This window comes from Sinocyclocheilus anshuiensis, unplaced genomic scaffold (assembly GCF_001515605.1).
Source record: "Sinocyclocheilus anshuiensis isolate Anshui unplaced genomic scaffold, SAMN03320099.WGS_v1.1 scaffold71, whole genome shotgun sequence".
In the NCBI taxonomy this organism is placed as follows: Eukaryota; Metazoa; Chordata; class Actinopteri; order Cypriniformes; family Cyprinidae; genus Sinocyclocheilus; species Sinocyclocheilus anshuiensis.
The window spans coordinates 619,020-638,062 of record NW_015548203.1 but is presented as its reverse complement, the minus strand read 5'-3'; the positions used below and the strand labels follow the sequence as shown (position 1 = coordinate 638,062).

General features: G+C 35.0%; 1 protein-coding gene across 2 annotated transcripts in view; it reads left to right on the top strand.

Annotated features, from left to right (window-relative positions):
- gripap1 (GRIP1 associated protein 1) overlaps positions 1 to 19,043 on the top strand; it is a 63,247-nt gene that overhangs the window by 12,506 nt on the left and 31,698 nt on the right. Inside the window, exons 13-23 of one of the 2 annotated variants that reach the window (XM_016440122.1) lie at positions 273 to 372; positions 641 to 718; positions 6,732 to 6,824; positions 8,056 to 8,190; positions 8,851 to 8,946; positions 13,612 to 13,824; positions 13,997 to 14,110; positions 14,583 to 14,660; positions 15,547 to 15,642; positions 17,039 to 17,095; positions 18,052 to 18,151. In XM_016440122.1, coding sequence (XP_016295608.1) covers positions 273 to 372; positions 641 to 718; positions 6,732 to 6,824; positions 8,056 to 8,190; positions 8,851 to 8,946; positions 13,612 to 13,824; positions 13,997 to 14,110; positions 14,583 to 14,660; positions 15,547 to 15,642; positions 17,039 to 17,095; positions 18,052 to 18,151 — 1,160 coding nt within the window. The remainder of the gene's footprint in view (positions 1 to 272; positions 373 to 640; positions 719 to 6,731; positions 6,825 to 8,055; positions 8,191 to 8,850; positions 8,947 to 13,611; positions 13,825 to 13,996; positions 14,111 to 14,582; positions 14,661 to 15,546; positions 15,643 to 17,038; positions 17,096 to 18,051; positions 18,152 to 19,043) is intronic. The other variant, XM_016440123.1, reaches the window with a different exon arrangement.

Sequence of the window (19,043 nt, the reverse complement as noted above, 5' to 3'; positions counted from 1 at the left end):
TTTAATTCCCGCCCACATGTAGAAATCGAATATTCAAGCTGTTTATTCATTTTTCCACCCATGAACAAAAAACGAACATTTAAGCAGAATTTTAGTTTTTTCCTTTTTTGGAAAAAAAACAAAAAAACGAAAAAGGAGCCGTTTTCTCATTTTTCTACTTTCAATATTAAATCAAAAAACGAATGATCGAATGATACACGGATTGAAATAGACCCTACCGCACATTAGTCACATCAAACCCCTTATAGCATATGATGCATTTGTTTCCACAGGACTAAAATTGATGAGATCCAACAGAGGAAAGAGGAGGAGCTCAAATCCATAAACCTTCGTGTGCAGAAATTGCAGACCGATTTAATGGCCGCCAACCAGGTGAGATCCGCTCAGGCCCACCCTGCCAAATTCCCTAATATTGAAGCCCATTTGTTGCACATCTCGCAGAGCGATCGATTGATTTCCACTAAGGGATGATAAACATTTGCAAACCCTTGGGAGTGGGCTAAAGACTGCAGTCAGTGCTTCAGGATCAGACTCTGGCACTGAGGCACATCTGCAGAGATTAATGGACCGTAGACACTGCTGCATCCATCACTGTCATACTAAAAATGCATTGAATCTTCCTGCCTGTGTGTGATTTCAGAACGTCACTGAACTGAAGGAGCAGTTGCAGAGTAAACAGAAAGAGCATGAGATGGCCATCCATGCGCTCAAAGATCAGGTAGTGCACAAGATTGGTTAAAAATGTGAAATATTCTGGACACCGGTCACTGAATAATGTTCTTTTTAGCAGCATCATATGACCCCTTTAAACAAATTAGTGTAGTGTGGTCATGCAACCACATTTAATATGTTTTAATGTTGCATACTGCATAGTATACAGTGCTGTATACAGTACATACTGCAGATTAGGTTCCATTTCAAACATTGCCAAAGGCACTAATAGGAAGTATACAGAAGATTAATAGTTGGTTAAAATGTTCATTTAGCATTTCTTTTAATGTGTATTCCATCACAGATGGTCGTTAGTGCATCTCCAGAGAATGAATCTGCAATTTCCACATCTGCTGGTTTGCTGTTTACTAACAGGTTTATAAATGAAAGAGAGCAAGCAATTAATCTGCATAAATTGAGTATGATTTTAATGATAATAGGTCCTACAGATTCAATTAAATAAACCGTAAAAGGCTCATGTGGGTGTTGTTATCAGCGTGGAACACAATTACGTTTTTATTGTTCCACTTAAAAAATCAAATAATGAAAATTTTACTTTTTTTTTTTTTTTTAAATGGCAGGATGCGGTTTTGTGATTATTTAGCTGTTATCGTTTTCAGTGTTGTTGTAAAATGCAGTTTAGCTTTGCTTATAAAGCTCTTTTTTTTGTCTTAGGGTGCTTTCACACTTGGTTCGATTGCTTGGTCCGGACCCGAGTTCGATTGCTCCCCCCTCCCCCTGCCCCCGCTGGACTGTTCACATTATATTATTTGGGTCCGAACCGCGGTTCGTTTGCGTCACCAAGCCAGCAGCTGTTTACCCCGCTGCTTAGTGACGATGGCGCAGGAGAAGACAGCAAGATGCGTAGCATTGCTCTCTTCAATTTTATATTGTTTTTGAACCGTTGGTTTTGTTTCTAAAGCTTTAGTACATAACGGCACTTACGTCTGCCTTACGAATGTACTGCCTTACGAATGTAATGCTCTAAAGAACTCTGAAGGCGAACAGAAATGAGATATACAGCTCTCTGCTTGCAGCGCGTCAGTCACGCTCGTCAGGAAAGTGAGTGAAACACACACAAACACACATTTTTATCAAATAATAAGTCATTAATAGCGGTTCACTTCCATGATTTGGTACGACTGCGTTCACATCAGCAGCGAACCGTACCGGAGTTCACTTGAGTCGTATCCCAGACCACCCCTTTTAAGTGGACTCGGGTTCGGTTCGTGGGTGCGCACCCGAGTTCGGAAGACCGTGTTCACATCATCCAAACGTACCGAACTCTGACGTCAATCGAACCCAGGTGCGCACCAAAGGTGCTAGTGTGAAAGCACCCTTAAAGTTAGTTATTCAGTTCAACCAGAAAGGAAAAATCTGTTCTCATTTACTCACCATCATTTTATTCCAAACCTGTATGACTTTCTTTCTTTTGTGAAACTCGACAGGAGAAGTTTGTCCTGGGTGTTTTTTCTCAATACAGTGAAAGTGAATGGGGACAGAAGTATTTGAGCTCCAAAAATAACAAAACAGCACCATAAAACTGTTTCATAGGACTTTTGTACTATATTCTGTTAGATCGGGTCTCCACGTCAGATAATAATTAGGATCCAACCCCGGACGCCAGATCCCGTCAGAAAATATCAGTTTGTCCAGTAACAGAACAACTAGCCAGCAGCGCTGCTGATACCCAAACCCTGTTAACAGCAAGTCTTGTCTGGTATCCAAAAATACCCAAAACGAGTGTTTAACAGTCTTCTGAAGTCAGTCAAGAAGTTGACCGAGAAAAGCCAGAGAAGAGCAGGAGACGACGTGATGATGGTAAAAAAGAGTTTATTGAACAATCTTAGTTGCGTGTGTCTCAATGTTCAAACTTCGTCTGACCAGCACAAATTCAACATGTACTGTTATACCAAAACTGCTTCACAGCAACATCCCATAAACCTTGGGTTTCCATAAACATTCCCTCTTATCTATCTGTTCATACAGACAAAACAGTTCATGAAACCCCACAAGCATGAGATTGAACAACAATGAAAATGCATAAGCAAGGAAAAATTTATAAGAAAAATAAAAAATGAAATGAATAAACATAATAAATGAATAAACAATAAAAATGAATGATAAAAATAATCAAATAATAAATAATAATCAAATAATAAACCATGTGAATGACTAATGATTATAAAATGATTGTGAATAAATGATTATAAATTAATAAAAAAAAACATGAAAATAAAAACACAACACACAATTTGCACGTGAGGATCTAAGGATCCTTCAATTCCAAGTCTTCTCGAGTAATATCAAACTAAACCAATCTGTGATTTATGTAAGAATTTCTTGTGTCGTAAACACATTTTAATAGAATGTCTGTTTTTAAATGATATTAGATCACTTTTTTTTTTTTTGCAGAAAATATATTAATGGACATTTTTAAAAAGGGTTTTAATCATATAAAAAACATGAAAATAAAAACACAACACACAATTTGCACGTGAGGATCTAAGGATCCTTCAATTCCAAGTCTTCTTGAGTAATATCAAACTAAACCAATCTGTGATTTATGTAAGAATTTCTTGTGTCGTAAACACATTTTAATAGAATGTCTGTTTTTAAATGATATTAGATCACTTTTTTTTTTTTTTGCAGAAAATATATTAATGGACATTTTTAAAAAGGGTTTTAATGATATATTTATCATTACATTAAAAAATTATATAATTGTTATTATTATTATAGTTATTATTAATTTAATTATATATGTATATTTTTGTATGTTGGTTGCTTTAAAGACAAACTACTCTTTAAACTGCTTTAAACCTGCAGTGCACTGTATTTGAATATTCATGAATGCCAATAAGTTAGCATTACATAATTTACCAAAATTGTCAACAAATATGAATTAAAAATATTATGAATTTAGAAGACTTAAAATTATTATTTTTATATATATTATTATAAACATTCTTCAAAGTGTCTCCTTTTTGCTTTAAGAACGTTTGTTAAACTAAGTCAAATAGGTTTGGAGCAACATAAGGGTGAGTAAACAGTGACTGAATATTAATTTGTGGCTGAACTATCCCTTTAATATGAACCAGAAGACACACCAGTCTTTCTGCTGATAACAAACTCTTTGTGCTTAAGGAGAAGTTTGTGAAGTTTATAATTACCCAGAGAGCAGCCTGTTTAATTGAGCATTTATGGAGGATGGTGCTCAGGATCAGCTGAGTAATTAAGGATTAGTGGGGCTCAGTGCAGGTGGCTTAGGGGCACACACGCGCCGCCGGGGCCCCTGAGGGAAGGGCCGCTCTTATACTGCCGTCGGCCCTACTGTAGGTCCTGCCACCATAAATGTCTTTCACTTCCTTCGTGAGGTCACAAATCTTAATTAAGCAGCAAGCAGATAAGGATGAAGAAGCTCACTGTTCTGTTTTTCCATGCAGAACTGCTTGACTGGGTCTCTTCTGTTTGATGTGGATTTTCTAACTCGGCCTGTTTTCTTCTCTCTTCTTTTCACTTGTTTTGGGCGTTCTTTCTTTATCATCTCTTGCTCTCATTCCCCCCCTCGGGCTTTATTCTTCTTGTGTTCATCTTGTGTTCAACACTTCCCCTACAATCCCACGCTGCCGCTGGACATGTCTTCATTCATCAATCACATCTCCTTCTTTCTCTGTACATGTTCCCTTCCATGTATTCTTTTTGCTTTTTTGTTTCTGTCATCTGTATTTTTATTTCTTTCATATATTATATTTTATTTCTTCAAAATGTTTATATATATATATATTTTTTTTTTCATCATTTTATTTTTTGCTTCATTTCCTCATTTGTTTTTTTTTCTTTCGTTCTTTTTTCATGTTTTTGTCGTTCTTTTTGCTTTTGTTTCTATTTTTTTGTTCATGTTTTTTTTCCCCAAAATGTTTATAATTTTCCCTTTTCATTGATTTATTTCATTCTTTTTTAATATATAAAAAATATGTTTTTGGTTTATTCCTTTACTTGTTTTCATTCGTTATTTTTCATATTTTTATTACATTTATTTTAAAACTTTTCATATTCATCATATTTTATTCTTTTTATTTCATTCATTAATTTTCTTTTTTCTTTTTGATTAATATCCTCTTCCTCTCATTGTACTTTATTCATTTGTTCCTTCATTTGGTGTTACTTTTTGCTTTTTTGTCTTTTTTTCTCTCGGTTTCTATGTCTGGGTGTGGGTCTTGTGGGCTGGTTTTGTGTTTATGCGGAGCTGCAGGTAGCATGTCAGAGCGCGGTCAGTCAGGAGCAGGTGGAGGTCATGGAGTAATATCAAACTAAACCAATCTGTGATTTATGTAAGAATTTCTTGTGTCGTAAACACATTTTAATAGAATGTCTGTTTTTAAATGATATTAGATCACTTTTTTTTTTTTTTGCAGAAAATATATTAATGGACATTTTTAAAAAGGGTTTTAATGATATATTTATCATTACATTAAAAAATTATATAATTGTTATTATTATTATAGTTATTATTAATTTAATTATATATGTATATTTTTGTATGTTGGTTGCTTTAAAGACAAACTACTCTTTAAACTGCTTTAAACCTGCAGTGCACTGTATTTGAATATTCATGAATGCCAATAAGTTAGCATTACATAATTTACCAAAATTGTCAACAAATATGAATTAAAAATATTATGAATTTAGAAGACTTAAAATTATTATTTTTATATATATTATTATAAACATTCTTCAAAGTGTCTCCTTTTTGCTTTAAGAACGTTTGTTAAACTAAGTCAAATAGGTTTGGAGCAACAAAAGGGTGAGTAAACAGTGACTGAATATTAATTTGTGGCTGAACTATCCCTCTAATATGAACCAGAAGACACACCAGTCTTTCTGCTGATAACAAACTCTTTGTGCTTAAGGAGAAGTTTGTGAAGTTTATAATTACCCAGAGAGCAGCCTGTTTAATTGAGCATTTATGGAGGATGGTGCTCAGGATCAGCTGAGTAATTAAGGATTAGTGGGGCTCAGTGCAGGTGGCTTAGGGGCACACACGCGCCGCCGGGGCCCCTGAGGGAAGGGCCGCTCTTATACTGCCGTCGGCCCTACTGTAGGTCCTGCCACCATAAATGTCTTTCACTTCCTTCGTGAGGTCACAAATCTTAATTAAGCAGCAAGCAGATAAGGATGAAGAAGCTCACTGTTCTGTTTTTCCATGCAGAACTGCTTGACTGGGTCTCTTCTGTTTGATGTGGATTTTCTAACTCGGCCTGTTTTCTTCTCTCTTCTTTTCACTTGTTTTGGGCGTTCTTTCTTTATCATCTCTTGCTCTCATTCCCCCCCTCGGGCTTTATTCTTCTTGTGTTCATCTTGTGTTCAACACTTCCCCTACAATCCCACGCTGCCGCTGGACATGTCTTCATTCATCAATCACATCTCCTTCTTTCTCTGTACATGTTCCCTTCCATGTATTCTTTTTGCTTTTTTGTTTCTGTCATCTGTATTTTTATTTCTTTCATATATTATATTTTATTTCTTCAAAATGTTTATATATATATATATTTTTTTTTTCATCATTTTATTTTTTGCTTCATTTCCTCATTTGTTTTTTTTTCTTTCGTTCTTTTTTCATGTTTTTGTTGTTCTTTTTGCTTTTGTTTCTATTTTTTTGTTCATGTTTTTTTCCCCAAAATGTTTATAATTTTCCCTTTTCATTGATTTATTTCATTCTTTTTTAATATATAAAAAATATGTTTTTGGTTTATTCCTTTACTTGTTTTCATTCGTTATTTTTCATATTTTTATTACATTTATTTTAAAACTTTTCATATTCATCATATTTTATTCTTTTTATTTCATTCATTAATTTTCTTTTTTCTTTTTGATTAATATCCTCTTCCTCTCATTGTACTTTATTCATTTGTTCCTTCATTTGGTGTTACTTTTTGCTTTTTTGTCTTTTTTTCTCTCGGTTTCTATGTCTGGGTGTGGGTCTTGTGGGCTGGTTTTGTGTTTATGCGGAGCTGCAGGTAGCATGTCAGAGCGCGGTCAGTCAGGAGCAGGTGGAGGTCATGCTGAGTGAGAACGATGCTCTCAGGACAAATCTAGCAGCCCTAGAACAGGTACCTGACCATGATACAGCATCACGACCTTCATCAACCCCAGTTCCTGCATCATCATCTTCACTCAGTGACTGTGTCTGGTCTAACACACATGCTCTTTGCACCATTAACTGTTCATACACGCATACTAATGTCACTTTTATCAACTTTATTGCCACTGCCGATATTACTACTAAAAACTGAAGACATGGACAAATCACACCCAATTCACACCAGTTTGTTTGATGCCATATTTTCTTTTACTTTCTTCTCTGAAAATGTCAGTATCTAAAAAGAAATTCATGGAGGTTCATAAAGTTGCATTGTTTTGGGTTACACTTTATTTTAAGGTGACGTTACAGTGTAATTATACATTTAAGTACTGAGTAATATTAATTAACAACATGTATTTAACATATCGTTAGGTTTGGGATTAGGGTTACTTGCATGTAATTATGCATAATTTATTGTTATTAAAATAGTACGTACATGTAACGTAACAAGGACACCTTGAAATAAAGTGTTACTTTGTTTTGTTTTAAAATCTTGTTTTGTATGAATTTCTAATCGCAGTGTGATTAGTGTCTTTAATGCAAGTATCAGTGTGATAACTTAAAACTGAAATTCAAAACTGCATATTTAAATACTGTTTTAGTTTATTGCTCACCAGCCAAAATAATTATGCTTATTTATTTATTTCAGAATGACTTACAATGCATTTAAGGTATATATTTACATTAGTACAAGCACTCCCTGGGAATCGAACCCATTATTGTTTGTTAGCAATACCTAAATATTAATATTTAAATATATTTAAATACGTATAAATAATTTAATTGACACCGTGAATAAAATATGAGACCAAAGTCCAAGAACACTAAGGCTGCAGTTTTAAAAAGTTTCTGTTATTAATATATTTATGTCTATGTGTGTTTTTGTTTAGCCTTATTTCTTTTTGCATGTGTGTATGTATGTTCACACATTCATATATAAATATGTGTATTGCATCATGCATGAAGGTTTATATTTAGCTTTAAAGCACTCATGGGTACATTTATATTTATATTGTATTCAGCGCTGTGCTGAATTGCATTTCTCAGCTGCTCTCTAGTATTTTCTGTTCCTTAATAATTCTTCTTTTGTCTTCTGTTGGCATTTTCTCGCTTGCACTGAATTCAGACTGAATAAGACTTAATTCAGTTGTCCTGGGTTCTTTGGGGTATATATCTGAAACTCTGTGTGTTTTTTACAGATCCAAACAGTAAAGACACAGGAACAGAATTTGCTGAGAGAGCAAAATCTGGCACTAAATGCAGAGCTTCAGCAGAGACGCACAGAGCAGGAGAGCTTCCTGGCGCAGAAAGATGATCTCAACTCACAGCTACAGGTATTTTGGCACCTGTTAATTATTAAAACCAAATTAAAAGGCATTTGTAACTTTTTTTTCTAAATAAAATGCTGTATTTTATCCAGAATCATTGTGCTGTAATATTATTAGTAGTGCTGTCAAACGATTAATCGCGATTAATCGCATTCAAAATAAAAGTTTTTGTTTACATAATATATGTGTGTGTACTGTGTACATTTATTATGTATATATAAATACACTCATACAGTATATATTTTGAAAATATTTACATGCATTTACATATATATATTTTTATTTTTATAATTTATATTATATATAAATATATTTAATATACAAATATAACATATTTTTCTTAAATATATACATGCATGTGTGTCTATTTATATATACATAATAAATATACACTGTGCACACATATATATTATGTAAACAAAAACGTTTATTTTGGATGCGATTAATCGCGATTAATCATTTGACAGCACTAATTATTAGTTAATATTATATTTTCTTACCCACTGCATAAAAGTAAATTGTTTCGAGCATTGAGAAAGCCTGTTCTGATGAAAAATTAAAATGTTTTTAAAAGCCTTTCATTAAATGTAGTTAAGTAAGATATGTATTTTAGCATTTGTATTCAGAGCATTCATAAAAATGATTTGACTACTTCTTGCTGAGCAGGAGTCAAATCGAGCAAATAGTCGACTTCTGGAGCAGCTCACTGAACTGGGCCTGGAGAAGGACAAGCTACAGCAGGAGTTAGAGGAGGCCAGAAAGGTGACGACACACACAATCCTTTTTACCTTCTGATCCTTTTACAATTCAGTCAATTCCCACTGCAGCAGGTGAAAGTAGTTTGACGTTTGCTGCACTCACTATCTCTATCTTCATTTAAGCTTCTTTAGTGAGTCAGTTCACTCTGCTCGTTCTTCCATCAGTTAATGCTCTGATCTTTTGACCATCATAATGACTTTATTAATGTAAAAGCCGCTATCGGATTTAGCCACAAATTAGCTCCAGAAAATTCACCTTTGGAGTTCTTTTGTACAGTTTTTTTGTTTTGTTTTTTCTTCCGTCTAGAATCTACTGTGATGTTAGTCAAGGTTTTTGCACCAAAACAAGTTTTTACAGTTTTAAGTGATCATTTTTGACCATCTCTCTGACCCTTTTGAATTAAACATGCTGAAGCAATGTAGATTATTATGATATAACACACTTTTTAAATCCATATCAAATTCAGCACAAAAATAGAACCATGATATATACATTTTTTTGTTTAAAGTGCCCCTATTGTGGATTTTTGAAAATTACCTTTCATGCAGTGTGTAACACAGCTCTAAGTGAATGAAAACATCCTGCAAAGTTTTAAATCTGAAAGTGCACTGTGTATAAAGTTATTGTCTCTCAAAAGAAAGAGTCGACTCTGAATAATTGAAACGAGTCGTTTTTAAAATGAATCCCAAGCTGTTTCATGTTGACTTCAACATGAAACATTAGCATATTGCCCGCCCACTTGTTGCTCTTTTCTGTTGTCTGAATGAAGATGCAAATTCATTCTTTGCCACTAGGTGCCGCTTTTGGAGCGGTAAAATAGCGGTTTCCCCGGTAATGCTGTACACAAAGCAGCACTGCGCTCACAAATGCTGCTTTCACACTTGAGTCCTCTTTAAAAGAACCAAACCCATACCCCTTTAAGTGGACCAAGAGGTGGACCAAGTGAAAAGGACCCAGTTTTCTTTGTGTTCACACTATCACACTTCCTGAAAGAGGACTCTGATCCTTTTTTGGTCCACTTATGCAGTAATGGTGTCTCAGACCTCTTTGTGTTCAGACTGTTGCTTTTTGGATCTAGTCCTCCAGTTCAGTGTTTAATGACTGATATTATGGCCTCCAAAACTGGAATATTGTTTATCTTTTGCACAAAAATATAAGTTTTGTACACCTTTGTAATATTTATTTTGAATTGTTTTCCTTGTTTATGTAATCATGTTTATTTTATAGCACACAGGGTTTCTGCAGGATTTTTAAGCTCAAATTTAAGACTTTTTAAGACAGTCTTTTATGACCTGCACAGATAAAATGAATGGCATATGAGTCGGGTGGGGCAATGTCTATGGTAACATATTAAACGGTAAAATGACTGTAAAAAGCACGATTTACAGTTCAGATACAGGTTTTCAAAAAAAATAAAAAAAAAAATAATAAAAGTAAATAAAATTTCAAATTTCAGCCTTTCAAATTTCAAACCATTTGTAAGAAAAGAGTCAAAAATCAAATGTATCAATTATTATATTAATGGTTTAATGACTGGTTTAATATCAATGATTATTTTAAACCAGCAGAAGGGCTGTTAAAAAATGCTAATTCATTTCCTGCCAGCTATGGCGTGATTTTAATGACAAATGTCGAGAGCGCATTATTGTAGCGCGAAAGCACATTAATATAATGCGCTAGCACGAATCTCCCTGCTCGCACACGGATTTCCTTTGCTCTCACACAAAACCTGACGTGCGCGCTCAGATACACGCTGCTCTCGCCCAGAGAGTGTGCGCGCACTTAAAACGGGTCTCTCCTCTCACTCAAACTGTCCTGTGCACTTGCACATCTCTGTGTGCTCATGCGCTAGATATTAATTATTTTCGCACCTGAATTAAACGTTGTCCAATGTTATCAACCTATCAGATTTCAAAGATGGATCTGTAATTTTTTTATAATTTAATACTACTAAGTCATAATCAAATATTAGAAATGAATCGGGTGTCTATTCTCTATACTTAAGATGTGGAGACCAAATATAACACTATAATGAATTTCCCATATTTGTAATAACATTACTACATTATATTCTATGGGTTTAATGCATTTGAAGACAATGTAATTACATGTAACTGTCATATAACTGTATATTTTTTGTGATTTGATAGGAATTGTTACTATTGCCATCATACCAACTGAGAATTTATTGCAATTTTTTAAAATTCAGTTGAGGTATCTGACATATTATGACATAACATTTATCTTTTATATGAAGTCTTTAGAGCCATAGGCTATAATATGTTGTTTTTAGATAAATTGCTCAGAGACCAACCAGTTGGACAGAGGTTATTTATAGGCTATGTACAAATCATCCAAGCACCCAATTCAGCCATTTCTGGTTATTTATATGTACAAACTATAAAAGCACCCAATTCCTAGCCATTTCTAACATAGGCCACATTTCATTAACATTGCTAAATATTATTAAACTGGAAATAAATTAAAGATCCATCTTTGATTGTCAAAAGAATTCCAGGTTCAGTTCCCTCAGTTCAGCTAATTAGATTTCACATAGTATTTTCATCGGTCATTTGTGGAGGTCTGATTGTTTAAAGCTTTATTTATATAGCGCCTTTTAAAAGTGTTTACAAAGTATTTTACAGAGAGATGCATATGTGCATTCACAGAAAAGAAAATACAGATACAAACATAAAAGAGATAAAGTAGTAAAACAGTGCAATAACCAGTTTGTTAAAACAAAAATACAACAATAAAAAAAACAAGGAAAGGCCTTTAGTGAACAAATCTGCTTTGAGATACTTTTTAAAAGTGCACAATGATAACTTCTGACAACGTTTAATTCAGGTGTGAAAAGAATTAATATCTAGCGCATGAGCACACAGAGATTTGCGAGTGCACAGGACAGTTTGAGTGAGAGGAGAGACCCGTTTTAAGTGCGCGCACACTCTCTGGGCAAGAGCAGCATGTATCTGAGCGCGCGCGTCAGGTTTTGTGTGAGAGCAAAGGAAATCCGCGTGCGAGCGGGGAGATTCGCGCTCGCGCATTATATTAATGTGCTTTCGCGCCACAATAATGCGCTCTCGACATTTGTCATTAAAATAACGCCATAGCCAGCAGGTGGCGCTTTCAGAACTGCATAAAAATAGACTTTGAAACTTGCAGCGCTCATATTTATCCAATGAAATCATAGCCTTTTTCATTTTAATCATCACATTAAGCTATATGGCAATTGTCTTTCCGTCCCCATTGTACTTTTTATGACCTTAAATTTGATACAATTAAATTTAAGACTTTTTAAGGACCCGCGGAAAAGGCATTGCTGACATTGAGATAGAAAAAAAAAACAAAATTGGACAAATAAAATATAATAAACTGCTTAAAATTTTTCAGGTACAGTACAGGTATCCTTAAATGCAGCATTTAAGTAAGAAATGTACTAATCAAATGAAAAAAAATTTAAATGCATATTATTAATCGTATGAATAATATAGATTCTACTGATTCTCATATTAGGCTGAACTACATACTGCACAGATCAGTTGATAAACATGCGATTTCTTTCCCAGATGCTTACATTCGATTGAGACAAAACCAACTGTGATTATGTGAACCATGGGTGCTTTTGACAGTTGAAACATAATAAACGCTAAAGAGAGTATAGTTTAGCCTCCGCTGGGACGTGCACGCTCGTAGCCTATTTCAAAAAGTTTAAACTGGCAAGGCTCACAGCCGTATCTCTCTTACAGTTTGGAAGCGGTTGAAATTAAAATAAATGAGTGTACGTTGTGAGCGAATAATTTATAGAGATCTGCCAGAAGAAGCAGCCACTATGAATAGCTGATTTGTAAGGAAACATCTGATGGCCAAACTACATCGGAATTCGCAGATGGAAAAATCAAGTGAGCCCGGGCCGATTTGTGTTCACAATGCACGTTTTTAGCGAACCGTACTCAGAACGCCTCTCGAGATGGTCTTGGTTCGGTTCGCTTCTGAGGGGTCTGAGATCGTTTGGAGTGTTCACATATGGGCCAAAAATCACGCAAACCGTGCTCAGACCCCTGAAAAGGACCAAGTGTGAAAACACCCTTTATCAGGCATTACATGCACGATGAAATGAAAATGAACCCAATCGGACCAATCACCACAGATTAGCATCACGCAAAGGAAGGGTTTGGAAAAATGAATCGTTGAGCGAATCGTTTGAGAGTCGGCAAAATGCGTCTATGCAGCCCGGCATGACAGGATGTGCAAAAGTATTTAAAAAAAAAAAAAAAATGTTTTTTCAATTTTTTTTTTTACAGTAATGCCTGTTTGTGGAAAATTAGCTAATTCTTGAAAAAACTAAACAAAATCTAATAAATAAATCTAATAAAAAAAAATTATTATCCTAAAACTGACTAAGAAAGGTTTTGGGGTGCAACTTGACAGACATAGCTTTAGGCAAGACAACAGGCTTAAAGGCAAGCTTGTCTCTAATGTTCTTTGCGATATAAAGTAATAAATTGAGATATTGAGATCTGTCTAAATACCTTTTAGTTGTTGAAGTTAAGAAAAAAATCAAGAAAAAAAAACTTTGATAATGTCTGCTTTAAAATGACCACATTTTATTTAAAAATAAATATCACACTGATCAGAAGAAAGTCAATGTTATCCTTGTTCTTTCAGACTGCGGATAAGCGTAAGGTCATGCTGGATGAACTGGCCATTGAGACGGCGCAGGAGAAGTCACGGCACAAAGAGGAGCTCAGCGATGTGCGCTTGCAGCATGAGAAGGCAGTGCTGAGCATCAGAGCCCGCTATGAGAAGGAGCTCCGCGGCCTCCATGAGGAGAAGAACCGCACGGAAGAGGAGATCCGCTCACAGCTACGAGATGAGAGAGTAAGGAACCTTTGTGAGTCGTAGGTTGAGAAAACTTGTAGGTTGAGACATGAACATTCAACAAAGCACTTAACCTCAGGTTTCTCCAAGTGGATTGTGTCTGTACAAAGTGTACTTTGGAGAAAAACGATCTGCTAAAGTTCTCCTCACAATTGTGTTTCTTCTTTTTCAGGCTCGTACCAAAGAGCTGGAGGGTCTTCAGCCGTATGTGGAGGAGTTGAAAGCTCAGGTTCAGTCTATGGAGGGGACAAAGGGCTGGTTTGAGCGCAGACTCAAGGAAGCAGAGGTGCTGTGTGTTTACAGCCATCTCTCGCTGCAAAGCACAGTCAGAGATGGAAACTGTCTTTTGTTGTTTACATCTGGCTACATCAGTATCATTCTGACCACATGATGTCAGTGTTGTTTTTGTCGTTACTGTGTTACAGACTTCACAATGCCAAATGGTGAAGAGCATTTATAGTGGATGTATTGTTAGAATGTAATTTCTTATAAAAGAAATTGAGCCATTGAAGTAAATCCTCTAAAAATGCACTTCTTTTCATCATTGGACAGTTTTATAGTCTGTAACTTTAAAGTTTGAAATATAAAAGTAAAATACAAATTTCAAACTTGAAAGTTATAGACTTTGAAACTCTCAAATGGGAAAAATAAGAGCATTTTTAGCTTATTTTGAACTAAAACATACTTAAAAATGTCACTCTCGGATGTCTGGGTGATTTATACTTGATATTGGTGTGATTTGTTTGTGGTTTGAGCAGGAGACCATGGAAAAGAACAAACTGGACCATGCAGAAGAGATCCAGCGGCTACAGAAAGATCACACACTCCAGCTGGAGGTAAACTTTTGGATGCGATCATAAAAACACATTTGGTGTTTGACGCCACTTAACAGAGTACAGTCAGCTAAAGCAGATGAAGTAATGAGCGGTAAAGCTATATTTAGCAGATCTTGTCTATATGACACATTTGTTGTGTTCATACATATTCAAGTCTCAGGAACACATCAGAATTCTGTCACGTCTCATTGAGTTGATGGATGATTGCTTGACATAGAATTTTACTTAATGAGCTTACATGACAATATGAAATGCATGAAACATGTTTACCATCTGTAGGTGCTCAAAAGTTAGGAATTTCTCAATAAGGTCCTGGAAACCCAAGGTTAAATCTCATATAATTACTTTGGTTTTCAGTTTTCAAGTAGATGGAGTACATTTGATTGCATTTCATTTATGATTCTGCTGACCTTAACCACAAATAAAGTCCTATGGCCAGTCCATCTCTGGCCTGACATGATTTTATCCACCCAGATCATAAAAAGTTGGATATGATATTGCCATTAAATTTTATTTTTACCATGCCTGCACAGCCTTGGTTATGTCAGCACAAAAGAAAAGCTATTTCAGAAGCAGAGGAAGTTGTTTTGATGAAAGATTTTGAGAACAGAATTTATTTACTTTAGATTTTACAGCACTTTTCTTTTGTGCTGACATAACCAAAGGAAATTGTTTTATGCAGGCTGAAACTTTTTATATAGTTTAAGAAAACACAGAATGGTTGGAAAAAAGGGTCCACTTTATATATTACCCAGTAATATCATATTCTACTTTTCAGGACTGACAAATCGGTGTATTAAAGAAGTAAATACAGCTCATTCTGTCCAGAACTCATCCACTGTGCAGCTGAATGAATGAATCAATGTATCTTCCCGCCGTTTCTCAGGCTAAAGATGCAGAGGTGGAGGCAGTCAAACAGCAAGTGACGGAGATGCAGAAAGAAAGGGAAGAACTCAACAACACAATCAGCAAACTCAAACAGGTGTGAGAACAGAATGTATTCTATGTGGTCTCCTAGTGGCTCTGCTGGAGCGTTTGTTCTTCAGTGTGATGAGAACCATGTGTTTTTAAGATGCTAAATAAGGCACGACTCAGATGGAGGATATTATGGGGGTGTGATTGCTGGAGCTCACCAGTAATTTCAAATGTGACTCAAGAAAGATGCATGACTCAACAGTAGGATGAGGTTGTTTTTGTGTGAGCATCTGATGCCAGCAGCTCCTGGGGGATGTTCAGTTTTCAGAGCTGCAAAATTGGTGTTTCCTCATCTGATCTGAATATTTTTAGGATAGTTTGTTTGGACTTACCTTGTTCTGATGTTACTTGTGTCATGGTTGTTATTGTATACTAATACTAAGATTTAAAGCATCATAACCGACATCATACACTGCACAAATTTTTGGGGGGCAGTAAGATTTTTTTTTCGAAAGATGAATTAAAAAAAGATTGTTTATAATGTTACAAAAGATTTCTAACTCAAATAAATGCTGTTTATTTGAGCTTTGTATTCATCAAATAATCTTGAAAAAAAAATGTATCAGGGTTTCCACAGAATTATTAAGAAGTGCATCTATTTTCAATAATAAGAAATGCATCTTGAGTATTAAATCAGCATATTAAAAACATTTCTGAAGGACAATGTGACACTGAAGACTGGAGTAATGATGCAAAACTCAGCTGCATCACTGGAATAAATTACATTTATAATATATTAAAATGGAAAATAGTTATTTTAAATTGTAATAACATTTTGCAATATGGCTGTTTTTAATGTATTTTTGATCAAATAAATGCAGCCTTGAGTATGTAAGACTATTCAAAAACATTTAAAAAATCTTACTGAACCTAAACTTTTTAGCGGTAGTGTATATTCATAATTAAATTAGGGCTGTCAAATCAATTAATCGCATCCAAAATAAAGTTAGTGTTTATATACATACATGTATATATTTAAGAAATATTTATATGTAGGTGTGTGTGTATTTATACATATAAATATACACAGTGTACACACACATATTATTTAAACAAACTTTTTTTGGATGTGATTAATTGATTTGACAGTCCTAATTTAAATGATAAATATTAACTATAATAATAGCATAAAGAGGAAATATTGAAAACATTATTTGCTAAACATTATTTCTGCAATAGAAGTTCCACTGTAAATAAAATTAAATGCACTTTATTGTTTTATATGGTTCTTCGGACGTTCTTTTTATTATCTTAAATATATAAAAATGAAAGAGACTAAACTGTGACTCAATGAAACATTTTAAACTAAACTGAAAAGTTATTTGAAAATAATAATTTGACGATAGTTTTAAAAATAAAGATGGATTCGATGAACTATAATGACCTTTGTGTGTGTATTTCAGGATATTAAAGATACAGTGGATGGACAGAGAATCCTGGAGAAAAAAGGTAGTTCAGCGGTAAGTAGGCAAGCCAGCCAGGAGAAAGAGATGAGTCAGGGCTTTCCCTCTCTCCATTTCCCAGAAAGTGAATTAAAATAGTCCCAGGTGATGGGCAGGACACCTCTCTGCCCTACAGACCTGAAACCAGACCTCCCATTGACGAGGGTCGATCAGCTTTCATTAACGCTGTAGCCATATCATCAATAGAATCTCGTTTGACACTTCATTGATTGTGTATGTGTGTGTGTGTTTCCAGCTCCAGAAGCTGTCCATCCTTTTAGCTCAATAAAGTTTTGGTTATAGTTTTTCGATGGCATTGTTTATTAGTCACACTGTTTATTAGGTTGCAAATGCAGTCCCTCTGGGAAGTTCCTTCCTACTCAAAGCGATTTTGGCCACAAAATGGATGAAATTTCATACATCTTCCCCTCTTTTTCTCCTTCCTTCAAAAACAAAAGGATTTTGTAGTGCTGCTGCGGGAAAATGGATGGACAGGATGTTTAGTTGATGTGAAATTGTTGTCTCCATGTATACTGTATATATATTTTGGTTTGCTATTTTACTATGTAATGCAGTGATATCTAGACATTTTTTAAAGGGGTAGTTCATGCAAAAATGAAAATTGTCATCATTTACTCACCCTCCAGTTTCAGTTGCAAACCTGTATGGGTTTCTTTCTTCTGTTAAACATAAAAGATATTTTGAAGAATATGGGTAACCAAACAATCCTAATTGACTTCCATAGTATCGAAAAAATACTGTGGAGGTCAGTATGGCCCGTCAACTGTTTGGTTACACGCATTCTTCAAAATATCTTTTGTGTTCAGCAGAAGAAAAATTCATACAAGATTGGAACAGAATTTTCATTTTTTGGTGAACTATCCCTTTAGTGTGGCTTAAGTGTCAAAATACATTTGGGGCCGCTGTATAGACTGATCTAGTCTAAAATAATGCCTGTTATGTTATGTCTGCAGCTGAAAGACTTGAAGAGGCAGCTCCATCTGGAGAGAAAAAGAGCCGATAAACTCCAGGAGCGGCTGCAGGAAATCCTAACCAACACTAAGACCCGCACAGGTGAACACTTTCTCCGTCCCTACATGTTACACTTAAGATTTTGAGACATACCCCTCCATCATCATATAAAGCATTTGTTAGTACATGGAATAGGGCTTTTTAGAGCTGTCAACCGCCCTCTCAGGTGATTTAAACTGCGATAGGCTCTGCAGTTGCTATGTCATCACACATGAGCGGCATGAATTAAAAATGTAAAGCAGGTAAGTAAATATGTGGCGCTGCGCATAAATAAGGCAGCAGATGAAGACGGCTCCGCCCCTACTGCAAATCGCTACAAATGAGACAAACCCAAAGCGTGTTCTTACCACCTGAAGTGAATTCCAAAGAGCCCATCCGCTTTGTTCTTGCATCAGGTTCCTGTGGGATGTTGAGCAGTTCACTTTCCTGCATTGGCTCATTGGCTATAAATAGTTTTTCCAAGAAGGCAGATTACATTAATGCAGTTTTTTCTTTCACATTACTGTGGTGTTATTTCATATCATTGAGATTTCTGGCTCACTTTTCACAATCCGATAAATTACATTCTCCTGCCCCATTTCTTTTCTTCATTGAACATACCATTTGAAATACTGTAAAATGGGTTATGAACACATTTTTTTGTTGACTTTGACTGTTTATATGATATCAAGTCAATTTTATTTGCACAGTGATTTTCGCAATACACGTCAACGTCACAGAAAACGTCTTTATAGAGTGTTTTTTTTTTAAAAAAGAATAAAAAAAAAATCCTTAAGAGTTTGGAACACATTTTTTCATAGATTTAGCTGCCCTTTTTATATGACATCAGGTCAGTTTTATTTGTATAGTGCTTTTCGCAATGCACGTCTTTATAAAGTAGATTTGTATGGAAGCCCTTTTCCGCCACTGAATAAAAAAAAAAAAAAAAGGTTAT